This window comes from Drosophila simulans, chromosome 2R, assembly GCF_016746395.2.
Source record: "Drosophila simulans strain w501 chromosome 2R, Prin_Dsim_3.1, whole genome shotgun sequence".
NCBI classification, from domain to species: domain Eukaryota; kingdom Metazoa; phylum Arthropoda; class Insecta; order Diptera; family Drosophilidae; genus Drosophila; species Drosophila simulans.
Window position 1 is genome coordinate 1,828,777 of NC_052521.2, and position 24,093 is coordinate 1,852,869.

The 24,093-nt window shown below is 38.6% G+C and overlaps 2 protein-coding genes across 5 annotated transcripts; both read left to right on the forward strand.

Annotated features, from left to right (window-relative positions):
• Window positions 1–755: 755 nt before the first annotated feature.
• LOC123327051 lies at window positions 756–7,669 on the forward strand. The gene is made up of 2 exons (XM_044922367.1): window positions 756–2,304; window positions 7,632–7,669. Exons 1-2 carry the CDS (start codon window positions 756–758, stop codon window positions 7,667–7,669), a joined length of 1,587 nt encoding a protein of 528 aa, XP_044778302.1.
• On the forward strand, window positions 4,630–22,902 carry LOC6739798 (rho GTPase-activating protein conundrum). Of its 4 annotated transcripts, XM_039292909.2 has the most exons (11): window positions 4,630–4,925; window positions 5,064–5,144; window positions 5,518–5,638; window positions 12,518–12,682; window positions 12,742–12,809; window positions 19,053–19,223; window positions 21,037–21,125; window positions 21,195–21,467; window positions 21,525–22,035; window positions 22,100–22,612; window positions 22,666–22,902. In XM_039292909.2, the coding sequence occupies exons 4-11, from the start codon at window positions 12,568–12,570 to the stop codon at window positions 22,813–22,815; spliced, it is 1,890 nt and encodes a 629-aa protein (XP_039148843.1). In that variant the 5' UTR covers window positions 4,630–4,925; window positions 5,064–5,144; window positions 5,518–5,638; window positions 12,518–12,567; the 3' UTR covers window positions 22,816–22,902. The 4 variants fall into 4 exon arrangements, with proteins under 4 accessions (XP_039148843.1, XP_016025983.1, XP_039148844.1 ...); XM_016168972.3 differs by lacking the exon at window positions 5,518–5,638 and having other exon boundaries at window positions 4,631–4,925; XM_016168973.3 differs by lacking the exons at window positions 5,064–5,144; window positions 5,518–5,638.
• Window positions 22,903–24,093: the final 1,191 nt, after the last annotated feature.

Here is a 24,093-nt window from a genome sequence, read left to right on the forward strand (position 1 = left end):
TGTGAAAGGAACTTCCTCCGAACAACAACAAAAGACGCAAGCGGGAGGTACGTGGTGACGCTCCCGTTCCGGGATCCCGAGAATACCGGATCCGATTTAGGATATTCAAGGTCCATTGCGTTAGCTCAGTTTCTTAGAAACGAAAATCGTTTAAAAAGAGACTTTCCCTTAAAAGAGCAATATGACAGCGTTATCCAGGAGTACCTGGATCTGGGTCATATGAAAGATGTTCCGCCGACTCACGATTCTCCCTCGTATCATCTTCCTCATCACGCACCACTACAAAGCTTCGCGTTGTATTCAACGCTTCAAGTCCGTCGGCAAATGGGACCAGCTTAAATGATATCCTTCATGCTGGTCCAGTCCTACAATCCGATCTAACGATCCAGGTCCTGAAATGGCGTTATTTTCAATACGTCTTCAGTGCAGACATTACGAAAATGTATCGTCAGATCTGGGTCGATCCAAAACATACCCCGTTTCAAAGAATTCTGTTCCGAAACAAGGAAGGAGATATCCGAGACTTTGAACTAAAAACAGTTACCTTCGGGGTCAACTGCGCCCCCTTCCTCGCCATTCGAGTCTTGCATCAGCTGGCAGAGGATATCCAAGTGCCATTTCCAAATGCCAGCCGCATCATCCAGCAGCACATGTACGTCGACGACGTTCTGGCAGGGGCGAATTCCGTAAACGAAGCCTAAAGTTCAATTCGAGAGTTGCAAGCAGCCCTAAGTGCCTCCGGGTTTCCGCTAAGAATGTGGACCTCGAACAACAAAAGCGTCCTTAAAGACGTCCCGGCCGAACACCTCCTTCATAGCGAGCTCCTCGACATCGATGCCGAAAGCACGGCCAAGACGCTCGGTATTCGGTGGAGGGCAAAGTCCGACGAATTCTATTTCGTTCCCCCCGACATAGTTGTGGAACCCTCCTATACAAAGCGAGAAGTTTTGTCCCAAATCGCTAGGTTGTTCGATCCTGCCGGGTGGCTCGCGCCGTTCATAATCCGTTCAAAAATGTTCATGCAGGAGATTTGGTTGCAAAACTTAGGCTGGGACGATAAGCTTCCCACTGAAATGAGTCAGCGGTGGCAATCGTTTTTAGATGAGTATTCCGACCTCAACCAGATCCGGGTTCCGAGATGGATCTGGTACCAGCCTGAGGAAATCATAGAGCACCACGGTTTCTGTGACGCGTCTCAGAGAGCCTATGGAGCGGCTATATACATCCGCGTCGAGATGGGGCAAAAGATCCTGACTCGCCTGCTTACAGCCAAAACACGAGTGGCCCCGGTAAAAACCGTCTCCCTTCCTCGGCTAGAGCTCTGTGGTGCCGTGCTCTTAACCGAAATGGTGACAGCAATCCTTCCGCACATGCCCTCCGCCAGTTCAGATATCCGCTGCTGGACAGATTCCACAATCGTCTTAGCCTGGCTACGAAAGCCTGCGTGCAACTGGACCACATTTGTGGCCAACAGAGTTGCCAAGATCACGCAGGCGACGCCAGTCGACTGTTGGGCACACGTTCGCTCAGAACAAAACTCCGCCGATCTAGCCAGTCGAGGCGTATCCCTACATGAATTGGCAGAAAACCATCTCTGGTGGCACGGACCAGAGTGGCTGCAAGGGCCACGAGAGCTATGGCCAGCACAAAGCGACACTCTTCCAGTGACAGAGCTAGAGCAGCGCGCGGTCAAAGTGCATTTTGTCAAGGGCCCGTCCATCGACTTTCTCGAACGTTTCTCCAAATTGGACAAGGCCCTGCGAGTTCTGGTCTATGTTCAACGCTTCCTTAAACGCTGCCGCAAAGGTTCGTTCTTGCCCAGTTCACGACCTACAAGTGAAGAGATCCGAGAGGCAGAACGAACTCTGACCTCCATTGCGCAGCGCAGAGCATATGGCCAAGAGCTTCAGCATCTGACCGAGAAAAGGCCTCTTCCAGTGTCAAGTCCTTTGGTGAATTTGTTCCCGTTCATTGACCAACACGGCCTTTTAAGGGCGTGCGGCCGTCTCACTGCATCCAAAACCCTGCAATATGATGAACGTCATCCGATTCTTCTCCCCTATGACTGTAGACTGTCGCGCCTCATCGTCCAATTTACTCACCAGATTACTCTTCATGGCGGTAGTCAATTGATCGTACGCCTGATCCGAACAAAGTATTGGATTCCTAAAATCAAGAATGTGGTGAAGGCTGTGGTCAATCCGTGTAAGATTTTCACGATTTACAAGAAGAGACTCCAAACACAGCTGATGGGCGACTTCCCGACAGATAGAGTCTCCTTCTCGAGGGCGTTCACCTACACGGGTATCGACTATGCCGGCCCTTTCGAAATAAAAAATTATACAGGGAGAGCGTGTCATTGGAGGGCCGTTGCTTTCCACGGCGGAACCCGAAATAAAGGGCGAAGCCAAGTCGATAATAAATCGATGGCAACACCTCAAGGCACAACATCAGCAGTTTAGTGCACGGTGGAAAGAGGAGTATCTCAAAGAACTCCATAAACGAAGCAAATGGCAATTTCCGACCAGGAACCTACAAGCCGACGATATGGTAGTTGTCAAGGAGGACAATCTACCACCGAACGAATGGCGGCTCGGCAGAATTGTTTCTGCCTTTCCAGGAGCCGACGATCGCATTCGAGTCGTTGAGATCCGTACGTCTCGCGGCACCATAAAACGCCCTGTCCACAAAGTTATTCAAGCACCGCTGCTCGCGCTCTCCTTCTCTCCTCTCGCTCTCCTCCCTTCCCGCAAGGTATTCACCTCTCCGCGGTCCCGCGGTATTTCCACTGTTAGTGTTAAGGTAGTCTTAATTTACAAGTGCGTGAATACCTTGCGGGAAGGGAGGAGAGCGAGAGGAGAGAAGGAGAGCGCGAGCAGCGGTGCTTGCGAGCCGTGGAGGAGCTTTGAGTACAAGCATTGGCCGCTTACACTGCCGCTCAACTGTTTGCGCCCTTCCGGCGTGAACAAATTGGAATAATAATAAGAATAATAATGGGAATAATAATTGGCCGCCAAACGACAACTTTGGACATAATAATAATTGGAATTAAAATAACAATTCTAATGTACAACCCCTACCAGAACCAATGCAGATAGTTCAATAAGGTATGAAAATCGTCCGAATACTAGCTACTATCGTTGGCCTAAAAATTATAAACGGAGGTATAAGAATTAACAGAGAGAATTTAAATAACTTTTCGCCAAGAAATAATTTTAATCGATACCTAGCACAAAAAGCTAAAACTCATATCCCATTAAAAAGGGAAGCAACTGGGACCGTAAGTCAGTACAAATTAATTAATTAATTAATTGGGTGCAATCGAAAAAAAGCTCGAGAAATGAGAAAAAAACGATTTGTGTTTAATTGAGGAAAAAAATGTGAATCCATTAAAATATATTATAAAAAAAAAACTTTGATGAACAAAAAGTATTTAAAACCGAAACGGTAATGAGCGAAGGAAGTTTATAAAGCACAAATCCTGAACACGCCGTCGTTGAATTTTCCGATAAAGAAAAAATGCATAATCTATGGATAATTTAAATCAAATAAAGAATTACGAAAATAAGATTATGAATAAAATTGAAAAGGAGTATTCTAAAATAAATATGCAACTTCCTGTTTGAATAGATATTCGAGGAGAAATAAATACTTACAATTTATAGCAAACAATATGCTGTGTTATGGCTGTGTCAGGCTCAGATTTCGTTAATAATGAAATCGATGCATCAGCCGCGTGTTTACTTTTATATCAAATACCTGTAATAACAAATGGATGCCAAATTTATTATATTGACAGATATGTATCAGGTCGCAAAATGCGAAAATACTTTCTATGAAATATCTAATTTTAAGAACGAACTTTTTAATAATTGTAATGGTATATGATATTTTAAGTAAAGATAAAACTTGTTTTACCCGCTGACTAAATGAAGAAAAATCAATTTGCTCTAAAATAAGAGAAAAAATATGAATATAGATATCATTCCATTCTTATAAATGGAAATAATAATGTAAACAATAACGGCACAAGTACAATAAATAATATGTCATTCATCAATTTGGAAAAACAAAATTCTTGAGTACATATCCACTAACCACTGTAAGAAACTGGAAATGGCAGATTATATAAAATCCAACAACTCAGAACGTACCATTGACAACATTAATATTTTAAACCAATTTATTAAAATTTTCAATTGGAAAATATAAATTTCATTTATATTATTAATTTTAATCATTTTGTATTCGATTTCTACATTAATAATAAAATTCATACATATTATATTTGTAACCAAACAAAAACGGCCAAACATTATTGAAAGTTCAAAATGTTTCGAATAAAAAGCTTCTGGACGAGGTTGATTGGACAAGAATGATGAATTAGAAGATTCTGTCTGAATCGGGACGAGATTGTGAACAAAGATTATATGTTAATAAAGTGTCTTGTAATAGTATAAGTGAAAAAGTCTATTACCGAATAAATATTAAATAATAATATATGAAAATTATTTTTTGAAATAATCATATAGTATCAATTTTAGTTTGCATATATACGCATAAGTTCACAAATTGAATTTGAAAATTGTGTAAGGTTGAAGTTAATGTGAATACATCTCGATTCCTTCAGCAGTTTACACAAACATCTTGATATATGGCTTAGTAAATCTTTAGTGTATAGGTCAAATATACTGAATTCTGTGTAATACATACATATGTAATACATATATATATGGAAAAGTAAAATCATTAAGAAGAGGAGATACCATCTGCTATCCAGTTGATGTCGATTTTTCGTTGCTGAAACTAGTAGTTTTGTACATAAGTTGTGTCTAAATTACTTAACTTTTTATAATTTAAAAGTGTTATTTATTAATTGTAATATAAAAAAGCAACTAGATATACGTGTTGTCATGGGTTCTTAGGTATGTACATAGTATGCTTGTATATATGTTTATCCATTAACTTACATACATATGTCCCAAGACCTGTAATGTAAATTGATATATAATATTTATATTGACGTGGATTATGATTAATTTAACATCGGCATTTCTTTGCAGTTCAACGTATACTCATACAGTGGCTTGCAGCTTATTTCGTTCAGTTAGAATCAAATCTAATATTTTTACGCATTTGCTTGAGTAAGTTAAGGCATACGCAAGAAATTGTTTATGTGTGCATATTTGTGGGAGAAGACGATTTTCAAGCCGATATCAATTTTGATTTAAAAAATTAAGAGATTTTAGGAGTTTTGCATAAATAAGGTCATTCAAGTGGGACAATCAAATTTTGTATATAAAATGATCAATTGAAACTCAACCTTGTATAAAAAAACAGACCTGCCAGCATAAAATTAAAATGAGCACATCAAATTACAAAAATACGTAAATAATTACTATTTCCCTATTTTGGCAATATTTAGCACAATTACAATATGTTTTTGTTGTCATTATTTTATTATTACTATTTACCAAAATATAAATGTTACATTTTGTCAAATTTACAATGCATAAGCTTATACTACGTCTGCACACATACAGTGGTCGACTGTCGCTTTATGCGCTCCAAAGAGGTCCCTAGTACGAAGTGGAATTGGAGTGGAACATTATTGCATAACTCCACATAACTTCCAGAGGTATTAAAGATACTTGTCCTTTTGGTCTCTTTCCTGCTTCCTGAGCAATGCATCTGTAAGCACCCCGTGAAAGGCCTATGGATGCATTCCTTGGTTTTGCATGTATTTCGAGTATTTGAGAATGTTTAGATATGAGGGAATGGTCCGGGAACGCAGAATGACTGGTCATCCTAGCTTATATAACTATGACTAGGAGAAGCTAACGACGTGGCGAGCCTTTAAAAGACTTCTATTTCGGGAGGAGAACAGAAAAAACGGTGGAAAGAGGAGGTTTTTACGACGAGGAAGTAGAAGACGTGCCGGCGAACGACGATCTCTGCAAAAGCCCTTAAACAATAGCCAATCAATGATCAGTAAACACATCATAATAAAAATAACTCAGTGGGATTGTGTGAACATACTTGAAAGGCTTTGCTCCGGCATAGATTCGTAATGGAAATATAGGGAGACAGAAATAACAGAAAACGTTTGCGAGAATTTCGAGGCTATGATTACGACGAGTCAAATCGAAAAGAAATGAATTACATCGCAGACAATGATATGGATCTTGCTATAATTTGCAATTCGCTAAAACTGCAACACGATAAGACCGACTTGGCAAAACACATATGTATTTTGCAACATAAGAAAGTCGAAGCTGATTTTTGCGAGGAAAATGACTAACAGCGAAGAGTATGAAACAGACAATGAAATCGGCGAAGAAACTCAGGAAGAGACTGACAGTATCAATATCAGCGGCAGAAGTAACAAAAGTAATCAGAAAAATGAAGTTAGCTTTAAGCTTTCGAGATATAGAGGACTCAGCTCGATCGTTCAGTGGCAAAGACAATCTGTCATTAGAAGTGTGGGTGAATGAATTTAAAGACATGTCGACTATAATGTTATGGAATGACTCAAAGCGGTCGTTGCACGGCTTCGTAAAGATGTTTTCCAACAGTTAGCGTCAATTAACAAGTTGGGCAAAGCTGAAAATCCCCCTTTTAGATGAATTTAAAACCGCAACCAACACTGCGCAGCTAAATAAGCTCATATCGGAGAGTAAGATTAAAAAAGGCAAAAGTTTACAGGAATACTTTTTGCACATACTTTATACCCAAGTGGCATACATCGGCAACTTGTGAAAACAAGAGCAAGGGTAGAAACTATTTTCAACATGTGCAAGCTCTGATTTACTCATTCTTTTATGTGCAGTGGAAATATATAACGAAAAGTACACTGCTCTGATAAACACCGGAAGCAAATATAATTTAATAACACATGATACTTATAAGAAACTTAACGAGCTTAACGATTTATCAGAGAAAAATATGGTCAAATCGTCAGGATCGTGATCGTTTGAGCATAAACTCTCAATAGGAGGCAGAATTTTTAACATATTTTCTTGTCGTAGAATCGCGCTTCCTCGACTAAGAAATGGTGTTTGGTGACGAGTTTTGTAAACAAGCTTAATTTACAGTAAACAGTGAAGGAGTAAAAGTTACAAAACCTCTCACATCAGAACTTGAAATAAGTTCAAATCTCAAAATGTATATTGAAGATCACGAAACCGACAACCGACAGACATTAAACCAACAGAAAGCAATAAATCTAAAGGAACAGTCCACAATATTATGAAATCCTACAATCTGGTAAGCACAAAGTAAACCAACATTAAAATGCTTTGATTCTGAACGACGATATACCGATATACTCACGGTCCCGCAGATTTTCTTATGCCGAACGTTACATTTTTGACAATAAAACCGATTGAAGACGGCATCAGCGAAACATCGAGTTAGAGCGATATACATTGTTCGTCACTTACAACTGACAATTTGAGTTTCTGCGGGTACCTTCCGGTCTTTCCAATTTGTCAAATGTATTCCAGCGTCATGTAAACGCTATCTTCAGGGATTTAACCAGCAAAGGCAGCTACATTACGTGGAACTTCATCCACTCAGTAAAGATAAGTAACCGCTTTAAACGTAATATATAAATTTTCTTGGACTTCTAGAGCAAACGCAAAAGCAGTATAAGCAGTATTACCAGTAATCGACAATTTCATAAAATTCTGCTGGCTCTATCCAAATCCAAATTAACATCTACAAAAGATGCCGTTGCAAGTCTTCAAGATCAAAGCAACATTTTGGATAATAGCCAGGTTGACAAGTTGAACTATACAATGGTTTCAATCCTTTCAAAACTTTCAATTGACGACCCACTACAATGGCATAAATTCGTCAGTGGCGTACAACAAGTCATCAACTCAACTTTTGCTAGAAGCACTAAACCATTCGATCTATTAACGGGCACGAAGATGCGCCTGAAATTGAATTCAAGGATTCAGCAGATGCTAGACGATAAAATGATTCAGAATTCTAACGACGAGTGTGATCAACTTAGAATTCAAGAAAAGAGACATATTCTCCAGATTCAAAACGAGAACGAGAACAAAAAGAGATACAATCTACGACGAAGACCAGCCTAAACGTACAAAGTCGGCGACATAGTTGCTATTAAAAGAACTAAGCTTTCCCGATCTTATAACTGAAACAATATCCAATCTAAATAATTAAGGATCAGCAAACACATAATCGTAATTTTTGTCGATTTCGATTTAGGCAAAATTATCGATTTCGTTTTTAGGTGCGCTGGTTTTCTCAAAATTTTTGCTATTAGAATGTTTCGTAAACAGTAAACAGCTGTTTAAACTGTTCTCCAGTCCACTTTTTCCACAGTTTTAATTCAGATATTCGCAATTACTTTTATACTGCATTTCGACCATTTAAGTAATTAAATTAAATAACATTATTTACGAACAATACTTTTGGACCTTCTTTAAAATAATCAATGAATTTTTTATATTTTATAATTATGGGGGTCGACCCGATAACTTTTGTCGACGTACTTTTGACAGCTTGAATTCGATCACCGGAGCACGCACGAATATAAACTAAATTCATGATAATAACTCTGTGGTATTGGGTGTACTAACCATGGTGATTTATTCTGTTTATCTGCAAGACAATATATGTATGACCACATTGGGAATAGTAACTAATAACATTTATATTAAACAAGAGAGAACGCTGTAGTCGACTTGCCCAAGAGAGATCTACAATTTTCAACATTTTTAAGAAATATCGGTAGAAATCGGGGAAACAAAATTTATTTCGCTTGGAATTATAGCAGCCGGACACTGTTGTCGATCTGGGCATTTAATAATCATCCAACTAACTGACTCACTTTCCTAACAATCTACGCCCACAACTTGATAGGGATTTTCAGGGAATTTATAAGATAGTTAGGATAGTTATAGATAGTTATATATATATATATATGATCATATATATATATATATATATATATACATATATATATATGTATAATTACGAATTTTATGGTATGACAGGATCATCACTTAATTAGGCCTATAAAGGCATATAAGTACGGCATTCCGTAAAACACACTGTATATATCCCGTCAACTGATTAGACATTTATTTGATTCAATAAAAAAATATAACATAAACATAAACAAAAATAAAATATAACATAAAAAATATAAAAATTTTTATTGAATCAAATAAATGTCCCGTCAGGTGACTAAGGACAACGCTGTAAAGAAATATTTGACGAAAGTTTTTTTTCTTTTTTCGGATATCAGCTTAAGACTAAATGTTAGTGACAAAAATCTTTCTTATACTGTCCTTATGTTAACATTATTTCTGGAGCGAGATCGCCCGCTTAGGATATTGATTGTATACAGCTAGCGGATGTGGATTGTATACATTGCGTGAAATTGCCACTCTGTATTTCTTCCGAAAGTGCTGTTTATGTGAATATGTGACATATTGCCCATTTGTTTATATTATTTCGGAAGCGAGACCGCCCACTTGGGATATTGACTGAAAACAATGAGTGGATGTGGATTGTGTGGTTTTTGCCACTCAGCATATTCTTATTTCTTTGGACAGTGCTAATTATGTGATTGCGTCCCTATATATATAAAAGTAAACAAGTAAAGCAGTCAAATCTGCTTAGGTCAGCCTTTAGGATGTTTTCACGAACGGCTGAGTGCCGCTGCCAAAGAATTCTTTATTAGAAACGGATGCTGCGCAGCTGGGGGATACATTATGGTTCTTTGAAATAATTGAAGTGGCCGGTTTGGACCACCCAAATACATACGTCACTATATATATGTACATATTATAACGAATTTGCTGGTATGTACTGGTAGGTACTCAGCTAGTGTGAATGCAAACGCGAAATTTCATAATTTTTCTGGGATATCGAATAAAATCTGAAAAAATTTATAAATTCTTCTGCGTGAACGGTATGGCGGCTTTAAGGTGTAAGAGTGGGCGTGACAAAAAGCGTATAAAAAATAAAGAATGTTTTGAAAATATAGGCGTGACCGTATTTGGCGTTTTGTAGGTGTAGGAGTCACCAAAGTGTTTTCGGTATATCTATAGAAATTGGTAAGCCAAACAATTAAACGGACAAAAATTTAAAACATTTGTTTGTTAAAACAAACAAACAAATTGACTATTGACCCTGATAAGGAATATATATAGCTTATATGGTATTCGTTATTCCTGTTACATACTTTTCAAGGAACCTAGTATACCATTTTAATCTTCGGGTAACGGGAATAAAAAGAAACGAAAAAAAACTCAAATATAATATTTATTAAATAAGTTAATAGGAAATAACAGTATTAATCTTATTTACTATTAATCGGTGCTACTTGCAAAATACAAACCAAAGGCTGACGGCAGAGTGCGCACGAGTAGCGAAGCGAGAAGCGCTGAGCAAAGCGAGAAGATGTCAGAGTGAGAGCTTTGCGAGGAGCGATATACATTGCTATCTTTTAGTTATTAATGCGAACGTAATGGATTCGGACGAGGAATTTTTGCATTAAAGGCAACTATACACTTTCTGTTAAAAAAAAAACTGGCGTCCACCCCTTAACTGCAGTAGAAATGAAAAAGGCGAATTAAATAATTTATATTATGACTTACGAAACCACACAGAAACGTTCTTTCACTATGCGCGGATGTCTATTTCGACTTTTATATTATTATATTTTAAATAAAATTAGTAGTCGTTTGACGAAGAAGTAGCCAAATTTTGTTATACACCCTATACTGCCTTGCCAAAAATTAAAAATAACATTTTTAATTATAATTATTATATAATATTATTATTATAATTATTTTATAATTAATAACATAATTAAAAACAAGAACAGAATGGAACAAAACAAAAAAAAAACGTGTGTTTAAAAAAAAACGGTAATTAAAGCACAGAATACAATCGTACGCTCTGAGCGAGTTAAAGCGATTTAGCAGGTTGCAAACTGGTCTCTCGCTTGAGCTCGCAACTTTCTTCTCTCTTACTCTGACATCTTTCGAGCGATTGCACTTAAAAATGCATGCAATGGTTTATCGCTCGTTTTCGCCCAATATTATCGCTTCGCATCTCGCGCGCACTGACGATCCTGACGATTTAAAATTGAACAGCGATTCTGTTCAATTATATATTCTGTAAATATATAACAACAGAAAGGCTTTGCGCGAGCAGACAGCTCATATCGTTTTCTTCGTGTAAATACATGCATTGTAGTAGATCGCTCTGGAAAGCCTTACATTCTGTTTCTGTAGAAAAAAAGCTCCCTGTAATACCTTTTTTTCCTCGACACGTTCTCGAACTTTAGACAGTTTCACTGTCCGGCTTTTGAACAAAAATTCGAGAGATCCTGGAATGTCAGCGCAAAAGGATTGCTTTTATTTTTTTACATTGTTATTAGAATGGCTTTGGCTCAACCGACATTATAAATAATTGTACGGTCATCGCGGTCAGTGTTTGCCAACTCTTTGGGTCCTAAAAAGGATTCTAGCGAAAACACAAGAAATTACAGTCTAGCTAGTCAAAAGAAAAAATCAGCGATAGAAATTTGAGATCCCACAATCACAAGATCCCACAATTGACTCAGCAAGCGATCCTGATCAGGAATATGTGTACTTCATAGGGTCCGAAACACTTTCTTCTACATACATAGTGAGTAAATTACTTTTAAACGAGTTTATTATAACGGCTTAATCTACTGTTATAATGACATAGCTTCAATCAATGAAGAAAAAATTCCAATTGTCCGTCCGTCTGTCCGTATGACCGCGTCGATCGATCTCAGGACCTGTAAAAGCTAGACTGTTAAGATTAAGCAGTTATATTCCAGAGACAAGTTTATTTCCAAGTGGCACTATGGTCTGGCCATGTCCGTCTGTCCGCAGGGGCTTAATATTAAACATTTAGATTCCGGAGACAAACTGCCCAAAACTGCAACTACATTCTAGTGGTCAGTGCATTTTTATCGATTTCCTAAATAATTTTGCTTCGCCCAAAAACTTGATAAATTTTGTTTATATATTATTTTTTGTTCTATTTCAAGAAATATGGTAATATTACTGTATTGAATAAATAAGCGAAATTCGGCATCGAGGATAAGAAAGAGGATGATAATGAGCGACTTGATTGCAGAGCTAAAAGAACGCTAAGCCAAAGGTGCAAGTGCGAAAGTACAAGATTGTGAGAGTGCGAGGAGTGAGAGCTAAAATAACGAAAGATAATGGCACAGATGAGATAAAGCTTAATTGTGTCTCCAAAGTTGGCATGTTTACAAATAACAAATTTAGAAATTGCTTGCGGTTGCGAGACCCGACATTCTCATCCGAACTACCACTAGCTGAGGCATGTGTATTTGAAAGTCGGGGATCTCTACTTTTCGCTCTCTCTTGTTTTTTTTAAAGAATTTTTATAAAAAGTATAAAAATGTTTGACAAAAATAATAGTTTCCTTAGAGCCTATCGAAAATACTCGGATAATCACATTTTTACAGATATTTTCTCCCATGGATACGAGAAAATTTGATATATAGAGACATTTAAAATGAACAGCAATACAGATCTTCATCAGTCAGATGATCAGGACTTTTCGGAATTTCTCAACGAGTATTACCTGCAAAGCAATTCCCAAAGTATCGAACCCGAAGCAAGTTACGAAGGTTTGTATAACAAAAATGTTGTGAAAGTCAATAATATTTTTTTTTGCAATATAATTTAGATGGAGAAATGGAAGCAGAGTGGCTGGTTTCCGCTGGTTATCCAGAATTGACAAAACCCTTTAAACAAGTAAGCTCACATTTTACAATATATTAATATTTATTATTACTTTCACTATAAATTAGATATCTAAAGGAGACATATAAAGTCTCTCTAAAGTTGATATATAAAGTCTCTCTAAAGTAGAGTTATTAAAATAAGCTACACTTTGCGGCGCTAGTGTGCAATCTCGGACACTATTGCTTCCCTTCCTTCATTAAATTCTATTATCTGTAATCTTTTAAATCAAATAAATCATTAAGACAAGAGCGGTCAAAGTGTAAAATATATATATCTACGAATAAGTAAATTGTATATTGCCTTTGACCCCCGTGGATTTTAAAATGCCATATATGTTTACTGACTTTTGGTATATTAAATCAAATAAAAAATATCTTAATACTTTATTATACACGTTAATAGTAGAGTAAAAGGGAATACTAGATTCGTTGGAAAGCATGTAACAGGCAGAAGGAAGTATAGATAGATTATTATTATTATTATAGATATGACGATGAGATCTCGAAACTATGAAAACTAAAAGGTTAAGATTATGCATACAGGGACATAGCATATAGCTTAGACGCAGCGCAATTCTGTTTTTTGTTGTAAAGCCCACAAACCGCCCAAAACTGTCGCGCCTAAGAAATGTGTTAATATTTTTTCATTATTTAATTTCTACTGGTTTGGCAAAAAAATCGTTGCCATGTCCAACGCCCAAAAACTTTTTTGTTGCTCTTTGCGTCGTGGCTGCCACCACACATAGTTGCCGGGAACGTTAACTGATCTCGCAGGTCAGCTGGTAAACGGCTAAAGCACCCCTGTCTGGCAGTGCTGGTCGGTTGCATGAGTCCGCAGGCACAGGTGGCGCTACCAGCCAAAAAATCGGTTCACCGGTCGTAGCATACACTCACGGGCTGATGACGGATATTCTTGGCAACATCCCATAGAATCCCAGAGACACTACCACAAAGAGCAGGAGAAGCTGAATAATATTGTAAAATTGTATTGCGTCTGAGCCGCAACGGCCGGCAGCATAACGATCACCTGGCGAAAGGTGTAAAGCCAAACACCTGGCAGGAGGTAAAAAAAAGGCACCACCTAACTGGAATATCTGAAAAAAAATTAATACTCCAGGGGGCAGCCACATATGTGGAAATCCATCCTCGGCTAATCCCGAGGCCAGGGCACGTATTCTGGAGGCCCTTCAAAAACATTCTCCACAAACCCGCCCCGACGGCGGCACAATAAGCCGTCGTAACAAGCAATGCAACAAGTGCACCCACAACGGATGAAGAGCGCTTGGTGTTCGGTAAAAGGTCCAAAGTCCTAAGGACCCCACATCAGTAAAGACCACTTTGGTAGAAATCGAGGAGATGGGAGCAATTCTGGGCGACCTTCTGGCGAGGGTCAACCACAAAGGGGTGAGGAGCATTAATCTGCTAATGAAGAACGCATTTGCCAGATTGTAGGAGCTCCAACTGAAGCTGCGTGTAAGGCTGAGAATTCACGCACCGCCGCAAGAACCGATGCTAGCCAACAGAGCAGTCCCCTCCAGGTATGAAGAACCGAGTAAGGGCAAAGACGGTGCCAAACCAAAGTATTGCACGGCCCTTCTGGTTATCACCCCATTAGCTGGGTTACCGTACAGCGAAGTGCTGTCGCTGGTCACAAGAGCCTATAGGAGAAAATGTATCCAGGGTCAAGAGGCCAAAGGTCAACTGCTCCTCGAGCTTCGCGCCTCTGCCCAAGCAGTTCCAGCAAATCATATTGGCGGACCCGTATTTCGGTCACAATGTCTGAACAAGGCACTGCAGACCCGCGAAAGGTGCTTCAAATGTCTGAAGAAAGGCCACATGGCGGCCCATTGTAGAAGCACGTAGACAGAAGCCAGTGCTACTTCAGATGCAGGTCCGCTCCACACAAGTACTCTTAGTGCGCAAGCAGAGGAAGCCAACCGACCAACTACCAAGCAGGCACACGGAAGTCCCCACTAGCGGGCAAAGGAGCACCAAAGGCACCACAATGATGCGTTCGATTCAGCTCAATCTGAATCACTGCACGGCAGTATGTTAGTTCAGACCGTGCGAGAACGCAGAGTGGAGCTTGCGTTTCTTATAGAGCCCTATCGGCTTTCGACCGCACCAGGAAAGCAGCGATCTGGAGGTGCAGCGGCGTAGCCCAACAATTAACCCATGTTATAGCAGTCAACGGGTTTGTTAGGGCAAAGGTGGGCAGATGGTGAGTGTACAGCGTATACCTAGTTCCCAGCCTGACCTTAAACGAATTCAGTCGGGCATTGGACAGACTGGCATCGGATGCCACATCCCGCACACTTATAGCTGGCGACTTCAACGCATGGTCAGAGAGGGGCAGTTCATCCACCAACGTGAGAAGCAGGATGGTGCTCTGTGCATTTGCGACGCTGGACCTGGCTCTATTAAACCAAGGGAACCGGCACACAGGCAGCGAGGACCACACTGGCAATGACCATTTGGCCATCATTTGTGATCTGGGACGCCCTTCCTCGACCCAAGCCCCGTCAGCAGCCCAAGCTAGAATGAAATACAACGCGGACACCCTGGACACGCAGTTATTCCGACTGAGAAACAAAGGGCTACTATTGGAACCAGGAGATAGAGAAGGCTCGTGAATGCCTCTCCTCCTCGCTATCAACGCTCCAGAGGTGCGCAGTCATTTGCTGAACGCCAAGCCGAGTATAAAGCCCACAGGAAAACACTCAAGCTAGCCATACGGGAGAGAAAACGGAAACTTCACGAGGACGTCGAAGTAAACGACACCAGGTGGAGCAATAGATTAAAGGGTTGCTGGACGCAGCAAGTGATACCCAACCTAAAGCCGAGGAGTTGATTAGCGGTTTTCGCAGCAATCTGAAGCGCTTTGGACACGAGGAGTCGGAGAAATTGTTCAAAAAGGTGGGAGTGGCAGTTTTGGGCGGTTTTAGGGTGTTATAGTGGGCGTGGCAAAAATCAAATCGATAGAAATCAACAAATTTTTTTAAAGTGTGGGCGTGGCAGTTTTATGCGTTATGTGGGCGTTAGATTGGGCGTGGCACCATGAGTCAACAAACTTGCGCTGCGTCCAACCAAACCAAAATCTGAACATTTTTCAAAATATGGGCGAGGCAGTTGTTTGCGTTAGAATGGGCGCGCAAAAATTATTTTGGCAAATCGATTAACAATTTGCAAAACTAAGAAAAACATGAAAAAATATTAAAAATATCCAATGCATGTTTTTGAACAAGACATGAGTACTTTGAGACAATGTTTGACTTTCGGATCCTTTTGAACTTGTTTTACGTAGCGTGTTCCACACTGAAGAGATTACAACAACGACAGCCTATACACACATCATAAGCAAATGATGATGGATACGCCAGACAAGCGTACCGGGTAGCAATTCGAGTACTTGCTTGCTGGGCAAGCACTCCCCCTTGCTGAGGAGCGAGATCTACCCAAAATCTCTATTGACCAATACCGTAACTTGAACGTCGAACACGAAGGCTCCCAACAGGGGGCCTACCTCAATGAGCAGTCTGGGATAGCTGCTCGACCCGTTGTGCCGAAAAAAGAGGCTCGGTCGGCCTCCTCCTGCCGTATTAGTCGTCTCATACAGCAAGCAACAGCGGACTGTGGTAGTATTCTCGCTAGCTAACCACACGGCGAAGAACTTTGGCTAAATGCTCCTCCTCCTACTCAACTAAACAAAAATTGCACTTGAGATACATTGCATTAGACATTATGTGCTGCTTTCCAACTAATGTATAATAAACTAATAAATAAATCATAAAATCAGTAAAATTAAAATGTAAAACGAATTTCGTGAGCAACGTCAACGTGAACAAGACGAGCGTCGGGTCTCTTCAATCAAAAACAACGCGTATTTCTCGTTCGTTTCTATGGAAACGCTCAAGCCCTCCCAAGACCAGAGAGCCCACACTTGCTCTCCGTCGTTGCCTAGCACAGTTCCAAAATCTTGGAGTGAAGAGTGCGCTTCCCCAAACCAACAAAAAATTACACACATACTCCGTTAACCATTGTAGGCAAGCCTACTCTCTTAAGCCTAGCTGCAGTAACTTCCAGCACGGTTGCCTCTCACAACTGCAATCGCATCGACAACAACCGCAACAAGATTTATGTGAGTCAAAGAGCAATACAAGTGGCCGCCCGATCCAGACTGGTATGGATCGCTACGTTTTTGTAAAACGTAAACGGTGTCCGCAACGCACAACAGGTAATGAGCCAAATTAAATTGTGGTAGCGAAACAAAAACTACTACTACCAACAATAAAAACGTGTTTGGACTGCTAGCAGAAAACACAAGCGAGGAAGCTAATAGCTAAATAGTGAATCTCAAAAACCAAAGCCCGAGAAATTACTACGAACGCACTGGTTTATAAAATAGTCCACCTTATCGGAAATAATAATTTTTACGTTATACCTCTAAGAAGAGGGAAAATTCAAGAAACTAAGCGTCAGGTTAAAACCGAAGACCAGTTTCATGCGGTTTCGAAGTTTTTAAACGAAAACGGCAAAAAATATTACACGTACCAACTCAAAAGCAGTAAAGGGCTGCAAGCTGCAAGTGGTAATAAAAGGCATTGAGCCTGATGTCACACCCAATGAAGTTGCGAATGTACTTCGCGAAAAGGGCTTTAACGTTAAATCAGTTCTTAATATACTTAATAAAGATAAGAAGCCCCAACCGCTCATCAAGGTCGAGCTAGACCCAACTAGCCAAACACTAAAGAGAAAAGAAGTACACCAAATTTACAATCTCCAATTCTTATTTCATCGTAAAATTACTGTAGAAGAACCATATAAGCGTAATGGTCCAGTACAATGCTCCAACTGCCAAGAGTATGGCCACACCAAGACATATTGTACCCTTCCTTCCGTTTGTGTCGCCTGCGGGGATCTGCACGAATCTGGCACTTGCCCGGCTAATAAATGTGATCCATATTAAAAAAAAATGTGGCAATTGTGGTGAAAACCACGCAGCTAATTACGGGGATGCCCTGTCTACAAAGATCTCAAAAGTCGCATTAACATACGAATTGCTTCGGCTCGTAGTACTAATAATAACAAAGAAACCTCCCATTCGTTTCCTGACATTTTCTTCTCCAACACCAAAATGTCAGAAAAGAAGAAAAAAAAAAAGATACATCGCTTTGCATTGACTCCGATCTCCTGAGTCGGACTCCGAGCTTGATGGTCGCAGCTCGGCCTCGGCCACAGTTCGCTTTGATGAAGCTAAACATTAATGTCTAGCTTGCAACCTTCCTAGCACCGCTCCGTATATCGGGCATACGTTCGAGAGCATATAATGCCCCGAGGGTGTTACGCATCTTGTTATTCTTATGTCTTTGGCTGAACCCTATTCAGAAAATGGCATTTTTACAATAAAGTTGTCGCATGCTTCAACTTGGAGATTTCTTTTAAAATGCCTCTTACAATGAGCATGTGTTCTATATTTCTCTTGATTTTCTCTAGATTCTCAAGTGTCTGAAGTCTATCCAATCTGATGAGCTGATCCGTTAAGATGTGCGGTAACACAAAGCCTTCCCATTCTTATACTAAGACAATATAAATTGATTTCATCAGCACATTCATATTTTCTTTGCTGGTTTTCAGATTGCCTTCAATATCTTTGATACGCAGTTCAGTAGACATCCTTGATTCCATTTTTTCAGAAATCAAATTTATTTTCAATAGTCCGAAATCTAATCAATCTGATGATGAGCCGGCTGATCCGTTTTGATGTGCGGTATCAAAAAGGCTTCCAATTCTTATGCAGTGAGATTACAAATTGATTCCATCAGCACATTCACATTTTTTCTGCTGGTTTTCAGATTGCCGTCAATACATTCGATACGCAGTGCTTGGAGTGTAATTTAAACGACATCTTTGATTCCCTTTTATTTTAGAAACCAATTTGTTTTTAATATTGAACCCACAAGGGCTCTAAAGGTACCACCGTGTTGTCTCTTACTAAAACCTTAACTGCATTGGCATTTTTTAGCATTATTATCACTGCTGAACCAGTTTTTTTTTTCTCAGTTAACGGCTACCTCGGGTATCCCATAACTTGTTCTGCAAAATTGACAACTTTGGCTTTTTGGGCTCTAATTGATGAGCAAATTTAAAATTACTAACAGATAAGCTTAAAACAATTTAAAATATCTGTTACTTAATAGAAAATTAGGGTTACAGACTTTATTATTAAAAATAATACTATTTATTTATCTTTTAGGGGTTAGAGGTTTCTAAAAACGACTTGGAACCCATACTGACTACTTTATCAAAGCCCCATGCTGAAGCGATTGTACAACTGGTAAGGACTTTAAACAAAACAGTACGGGTGCGCACAAAAAGTCGGCCAAAACGGAAACCTGATATAAGGGATGTATTTCGCGAATTTGATGTAAGTAGATTGTATTCTTTTAGTATACCCTTTACTCCTAGAGTAAAGTCCGTTCTTGTGCCCGACTGTATAAACATAAAATAAATTAAGCATGCAAATTCTAGTGACCCCAACGCTGGGCAGAACGTTGATTTTTTCGGTAAACCTGTGCTTATCTACCTGTGCAGTAATGATATGTTTGCTAAAAGCTGATGTATACAGAATAACAAGACTAATCTTCTTCCCAGCTTCAAAGCGAACGGTCGTGTTTTTTTTTCTGCGTTCCAAATTTACTTTTGTGTTTGTAAAACCACCAAAGGATTTTTAATAATTTCTTTTATAATTATATTTTTTTTTTAAATTATTAAAACTACGTTCGCTTCGCGAGTGATTCTTTTTTGATTTGTGCTATATTTTAAACAAATAAACTAATTCACTTGCTTTTCTGTATTTGTGTTTTGTTTGGTGTGGTTTCTGTATGCACATAAGCTGCACTGTGTACCCACGATCAGTAACACAAAATCTAAAGTTCTAAGCGTACAGACTGCTCTCTTGCGGTACTTTTAACAGCTCGCTTGCAAGTTTTGATTTTGTATTTTTGTACAGTGGTCCGAATTCAGAAAATATGGTTACTAATGTTGTCTGCTTTCAAAATATTTTCCCCCGGGTTATAAAACCTGATCACGCAAAAATGATTTGGCTATGTGATAAATTGGTGCTCACTAAGTGCTTGGTTTTAGCGGCCGAACAAGTGATGACCTAGCTAGGGGCCCAAATACCTAATACCTAAAATACTGTTGTTACTGTATTACTGATACAGTTTAATAGCCTTCAGCTATTAGAGGAATCTCCAAAGCGCAACCCGCTGGTGGTAGATAGAGATAGTTTTCGTCTTGCCGATAATCTCCTTTCCGTGCTAAATTTACAGTTTAATAGACTTCAGCTATCAGAGGAATGTCCAAAGCGCAAGAAAGCCACTGTTGGTAGGCTGCCTAACGAGAACGCCCCGCAACCACTGGAAAAAGGTCAGCAGGACTCCACAGCTGATCAGCTCTCAATCGAAGCAAATCCTCAAGTGTTGCTAAGATCAGCAGCCAAAATAGATTCGGTGCAATACAATTAATTTCATCATTTTTCTGGGATATCAATAGACATTTGGGTATAAAATGAGAGACAATTCAAAAATTGTTCAAAAGTGTGGGCGTGACCGGTTTGGCGGATTTCGGCTGCCTTGGTAAAAAAAAAAAATTTTTTCAAATTGATAGAAATTTAAGCGACTAATAATTTTGAAAAAATATCCAACAATTTTTCAAAAATGTGGGCGTGGCTGTTTTATGCGTTTGTGGTCCTTGGAGTGGCGAAATGGGTCTACAAACTTGTGCTGCGTTTTTGTCTCTAGAATCTGTATGATAAATCTCAACCTTCTAGCTTTTATAGTTCGGAAACGCTTCTTTCTGCCTTTTACATACTTTTCAACGAGTAACTGTTAGTTATAGAGTTTCGCGTTCGCAGTTTCACTAGCTGAGTAACTGGTATCTCATAGTCGGGGAACTCCAATATAGCTTTATCTTTGGTTCTTAATAATATATCCGGTCTAGCCAAGTTTTTGACAATATATACAATACAATATTTACTTTCGGCATTAATTTATACAAATTAAAGAGTTTATTAATATGCTGCAAAAGAGAAAGTCGGGAGACTAGAGGATAATAATCAAATATAATTCATAACTTAATTGCTTTTGATCATTAATTTTTGAGGTTTTTTTATGTACAATAACTATTGTCATTTAATGATACTTAAATTATGCAAAATTTAATTTATTTACTAAAAGGAACGAGGCACAGTTACACGCTCACGAAGTGCCACTCCGGATTCCCTGGACTCTTTACAAATGGATGAAGCTTGGACCAACAATTCTTCGTATGTATTTTTAAATTTTTCAATCCAATTGCTTGAGCACCGTTTCTTAACTTTAAATTTATTTAATAGACCAACCTTTGTAAATTTATATGAAAAAAATACCGAAACTCACACACGATGTGTAGAACAATCAAATGAAATATATTTAAAACAAAACCTGCGACGAACCCCTAGCGCCCCGCCTAAAAGCGGCACCTCTGCGGATATATTTCGTGGTTCACAAGTGCGATGTGATATACCTTTGTACTCGGCGGATGGTATAGAATTGCTTGGATATTCACGGATTGGCACCATACAATTTCCAAGGAACAGATCCGTCTCTGATCCATTTTGTTCTATTGGGTATGTTATTTTTAAATTTTGAGGACTCCTGAGGAGTTTAAAGTTATGTCTTTTCAGTCGATCGAAGGATTCAAGAAGTGAAAATGATGCACCATCACAAGAGAAAAAATCGAGTGAAGTGTTGTCAGCCTCAGAGAATGAATGCGTTCGCCTTTTACCTATGCCCTACAATGTCCTAAGCTTTGAAAGTATTTGTCGAGATTCTTCTAGTCTTGATAGCTTCGAAGTCCAAGATACCTGTGATACCCCTTCAACGCTATTCACAGATGTCGTATTAATAAGCGAAATTGACATGAAACGTTTACAGACAAAACTTTGGTTAGAGTTAGCCACAATATTTGATCGCAACAAAGTTTCTTTAGATAAAAGAAAGCCGTTTAAGCGTCGTCGCAAAGAAGAGGGTAATCTTTTTGGGGTATCTATAAACGCTCTTATTCGTCGGGATCAGCAAGTTACTGGCACTGACTCATCTTTGGTCCCACTATTTTTGGAAAAGCTTATTGGCGAACTTCTGCGACGTGGCTCTAGAGAAGAAGGATTACTTCGAATAGGTGGTCACAAACAAAAGGTTAAAATAGTGTTAATAATGAAATTAGTTTGGCAATTCAATTTTAATAATTTTTTATTTTCAGACTGAATTACTTTATAATGAATTAGAATCAACATTTTATCAAAATCCAGATAATCTAGCTAACCTTTTTTGCACAGCTACTGTTCACGAACTTAGTTCGTTGCTAAAACGATGGCTGCGTGAACTTCCTCAACCTTTGCTTACTAATGAGCTTATACAACTGTTTTATCAATGTCACACACTTCCATCAATAGATCAAATGAATGCACTATCGATTTTATGTCACCTGCTTCCGCCTGAAAATAGAAACACATTACGTTCTTTATTAAGCTTTTTTAATTATATAATTAATCTAAAAGATATAAACAAAATGAATGTGCATAACGTAGCAACAATAATTGCACCGTCACTGTTTCCACCACGTTATATACACCCGAGTGACAAAAACAGCATTGCAGAACAAGTAAGAATGGCCGCTCAGTGTTGCCGTTTGACGAATATTTTAATCCTACGCGGCGAAAAACTTTTCCAAGTACCAAACAATTTAATTATGGAATCACAGAAAACAATGATGGTATGTGTTATTCTTGAGTTATTAATTGACCGTAAATATATATGTTTCTATAGGGTAAGAAAGGATGGCATCGGCATCGAAATTCAAATGATATTATTGCAAAACCAAGCGGAAAGGCGAGCAATGTTGGCGTTGGACACGACTCTTCAGTTATAAATAAATACTCAACCAATTTAAAGCATTTACATCCATTTGTTATTTGAACAAACGGTTGCTAACGTTGATTAAGTTGTATTATATGTTAAATTGGAAAAATGTTAAATTCAAACTACAAATTTAGTGACGCTCAACATTTCTTCTTCTTATTTTCTATTCAAATTTTCTCAGTACGGATACCGACTATGAAAAAAAAACAATGGAGGGAAAAATATGCAACAGCTGAAAGGCGAATTATCTTACGAACTTCTTCAAATTCCACCTATTCAGCTGATAAAATTAGGGAAGAATACGGAGTATATGCTAGTGTTTCCACGGTAAAACGAATTATTCGAATTAAAGGGATTGAACATAAAAATAAGAAAGAATGCTATGTCGAGTATCCCGACTATCGGATACCTCGATATTTTGGGATATCGATAGATATTGAGGAATAAAATAAGACAGTATTTAAAATTGTTTAAAAGTGTGTTCGGGACCGGCTTTGGGCTTTTTGAAAGTGTGGCCGCAATGTTTTTGGTAGAAAGAAATTGGCCAGACAAAGACCCTGCCATGGTCAATGCGATTCCACAAAATAATGCATTTGACCGCTTGTAATCCTATTGGTCTCTCGTATTTGTTGGGTCAGCTGTAGTTAAAATTGATTTTAATCTAACATACTTCGCATTTATTTAATAAGTGTAATAATAGTACTAAGAAAAACGTCCATATTATACGCATTTTGTTAACTTCTTTAGCTAAATTTCAAAATCGTTTTCAATCTTATTATAATTGTTCACTTGTTAACTTCAAATTCCCAGTGCTATTTCATTTGATTTACTATAGTAGCTTCGAGTAAATATTGTTATAATTCAAAGCTTTTATGGAATAATAGACTTTGCGTTTTCATATATTAATCTTGATTTATTTTGTTAATTATTTAAATTTAAACAAAAAATTGTGCATATAAATCTCGACCATTCTTTAAAACAGGCGTGCTGGTAATGAATTGGTTATTTTTGGATTTTTAAACGGTCGCCCCGAAATAGTCGCCACTCATTACCTTATCATCTCATTTTATCTTTCGTATGCGGCTTACTTTGGCTATACATTTTAATGTTTAACTGGTTCTTACATTATTATTTCAATAGCTATGTGCTGTGTCTGATGCCAATTGCTTTAACGTATCCCCATGTTTTCTACTTTAACCTATATGTTTTTTTTATCGATAGTAATTAAAACTCAATGCGCTCAGATTAATACATTCGCAAAACTATTGGCGACTGACGATTGCGACATGGGTATTCCGATCAGAAATGGATCACCCCCTCCTTCATTGCCTCGAT

Coding starts and splice junctions, on each gene's coding strand:
- LOC123327051 (XM_044922367.1), top strand. CDS start 756: ATGTGGACCTCGAACAACAAAAGCGTCCTTAAAGACGTCCCGGCCGAA. Junction 2,305..7,631: donor GAGGGCGTTCACCTACACGG/GTATCGACTATG, acceptor TTGGACTTCTAG/AGCAAACGCAAAAGCAGTAT.
- LOC6739798 (XM_039292909.2), top strand. CDS start 12,568: ATGAACAGCAATACAGATCTTCATCAGTCAGATGATCAGGACTTTTCG. Junction 12,810..19,052: donor TGACAAAACCCTTTAAACAA/GTAAGCTCACAT, acceptor TTTATCTTTTAG/GGGTTAGAGGTTTCTAAAAA. Junction 21,126..21,194: donor GCTTGGACCAACAATTCTTC/GTATGTATTTTT, acceptor TTTATTTAATAG/ACCAACCTTTGTAAATTTAT.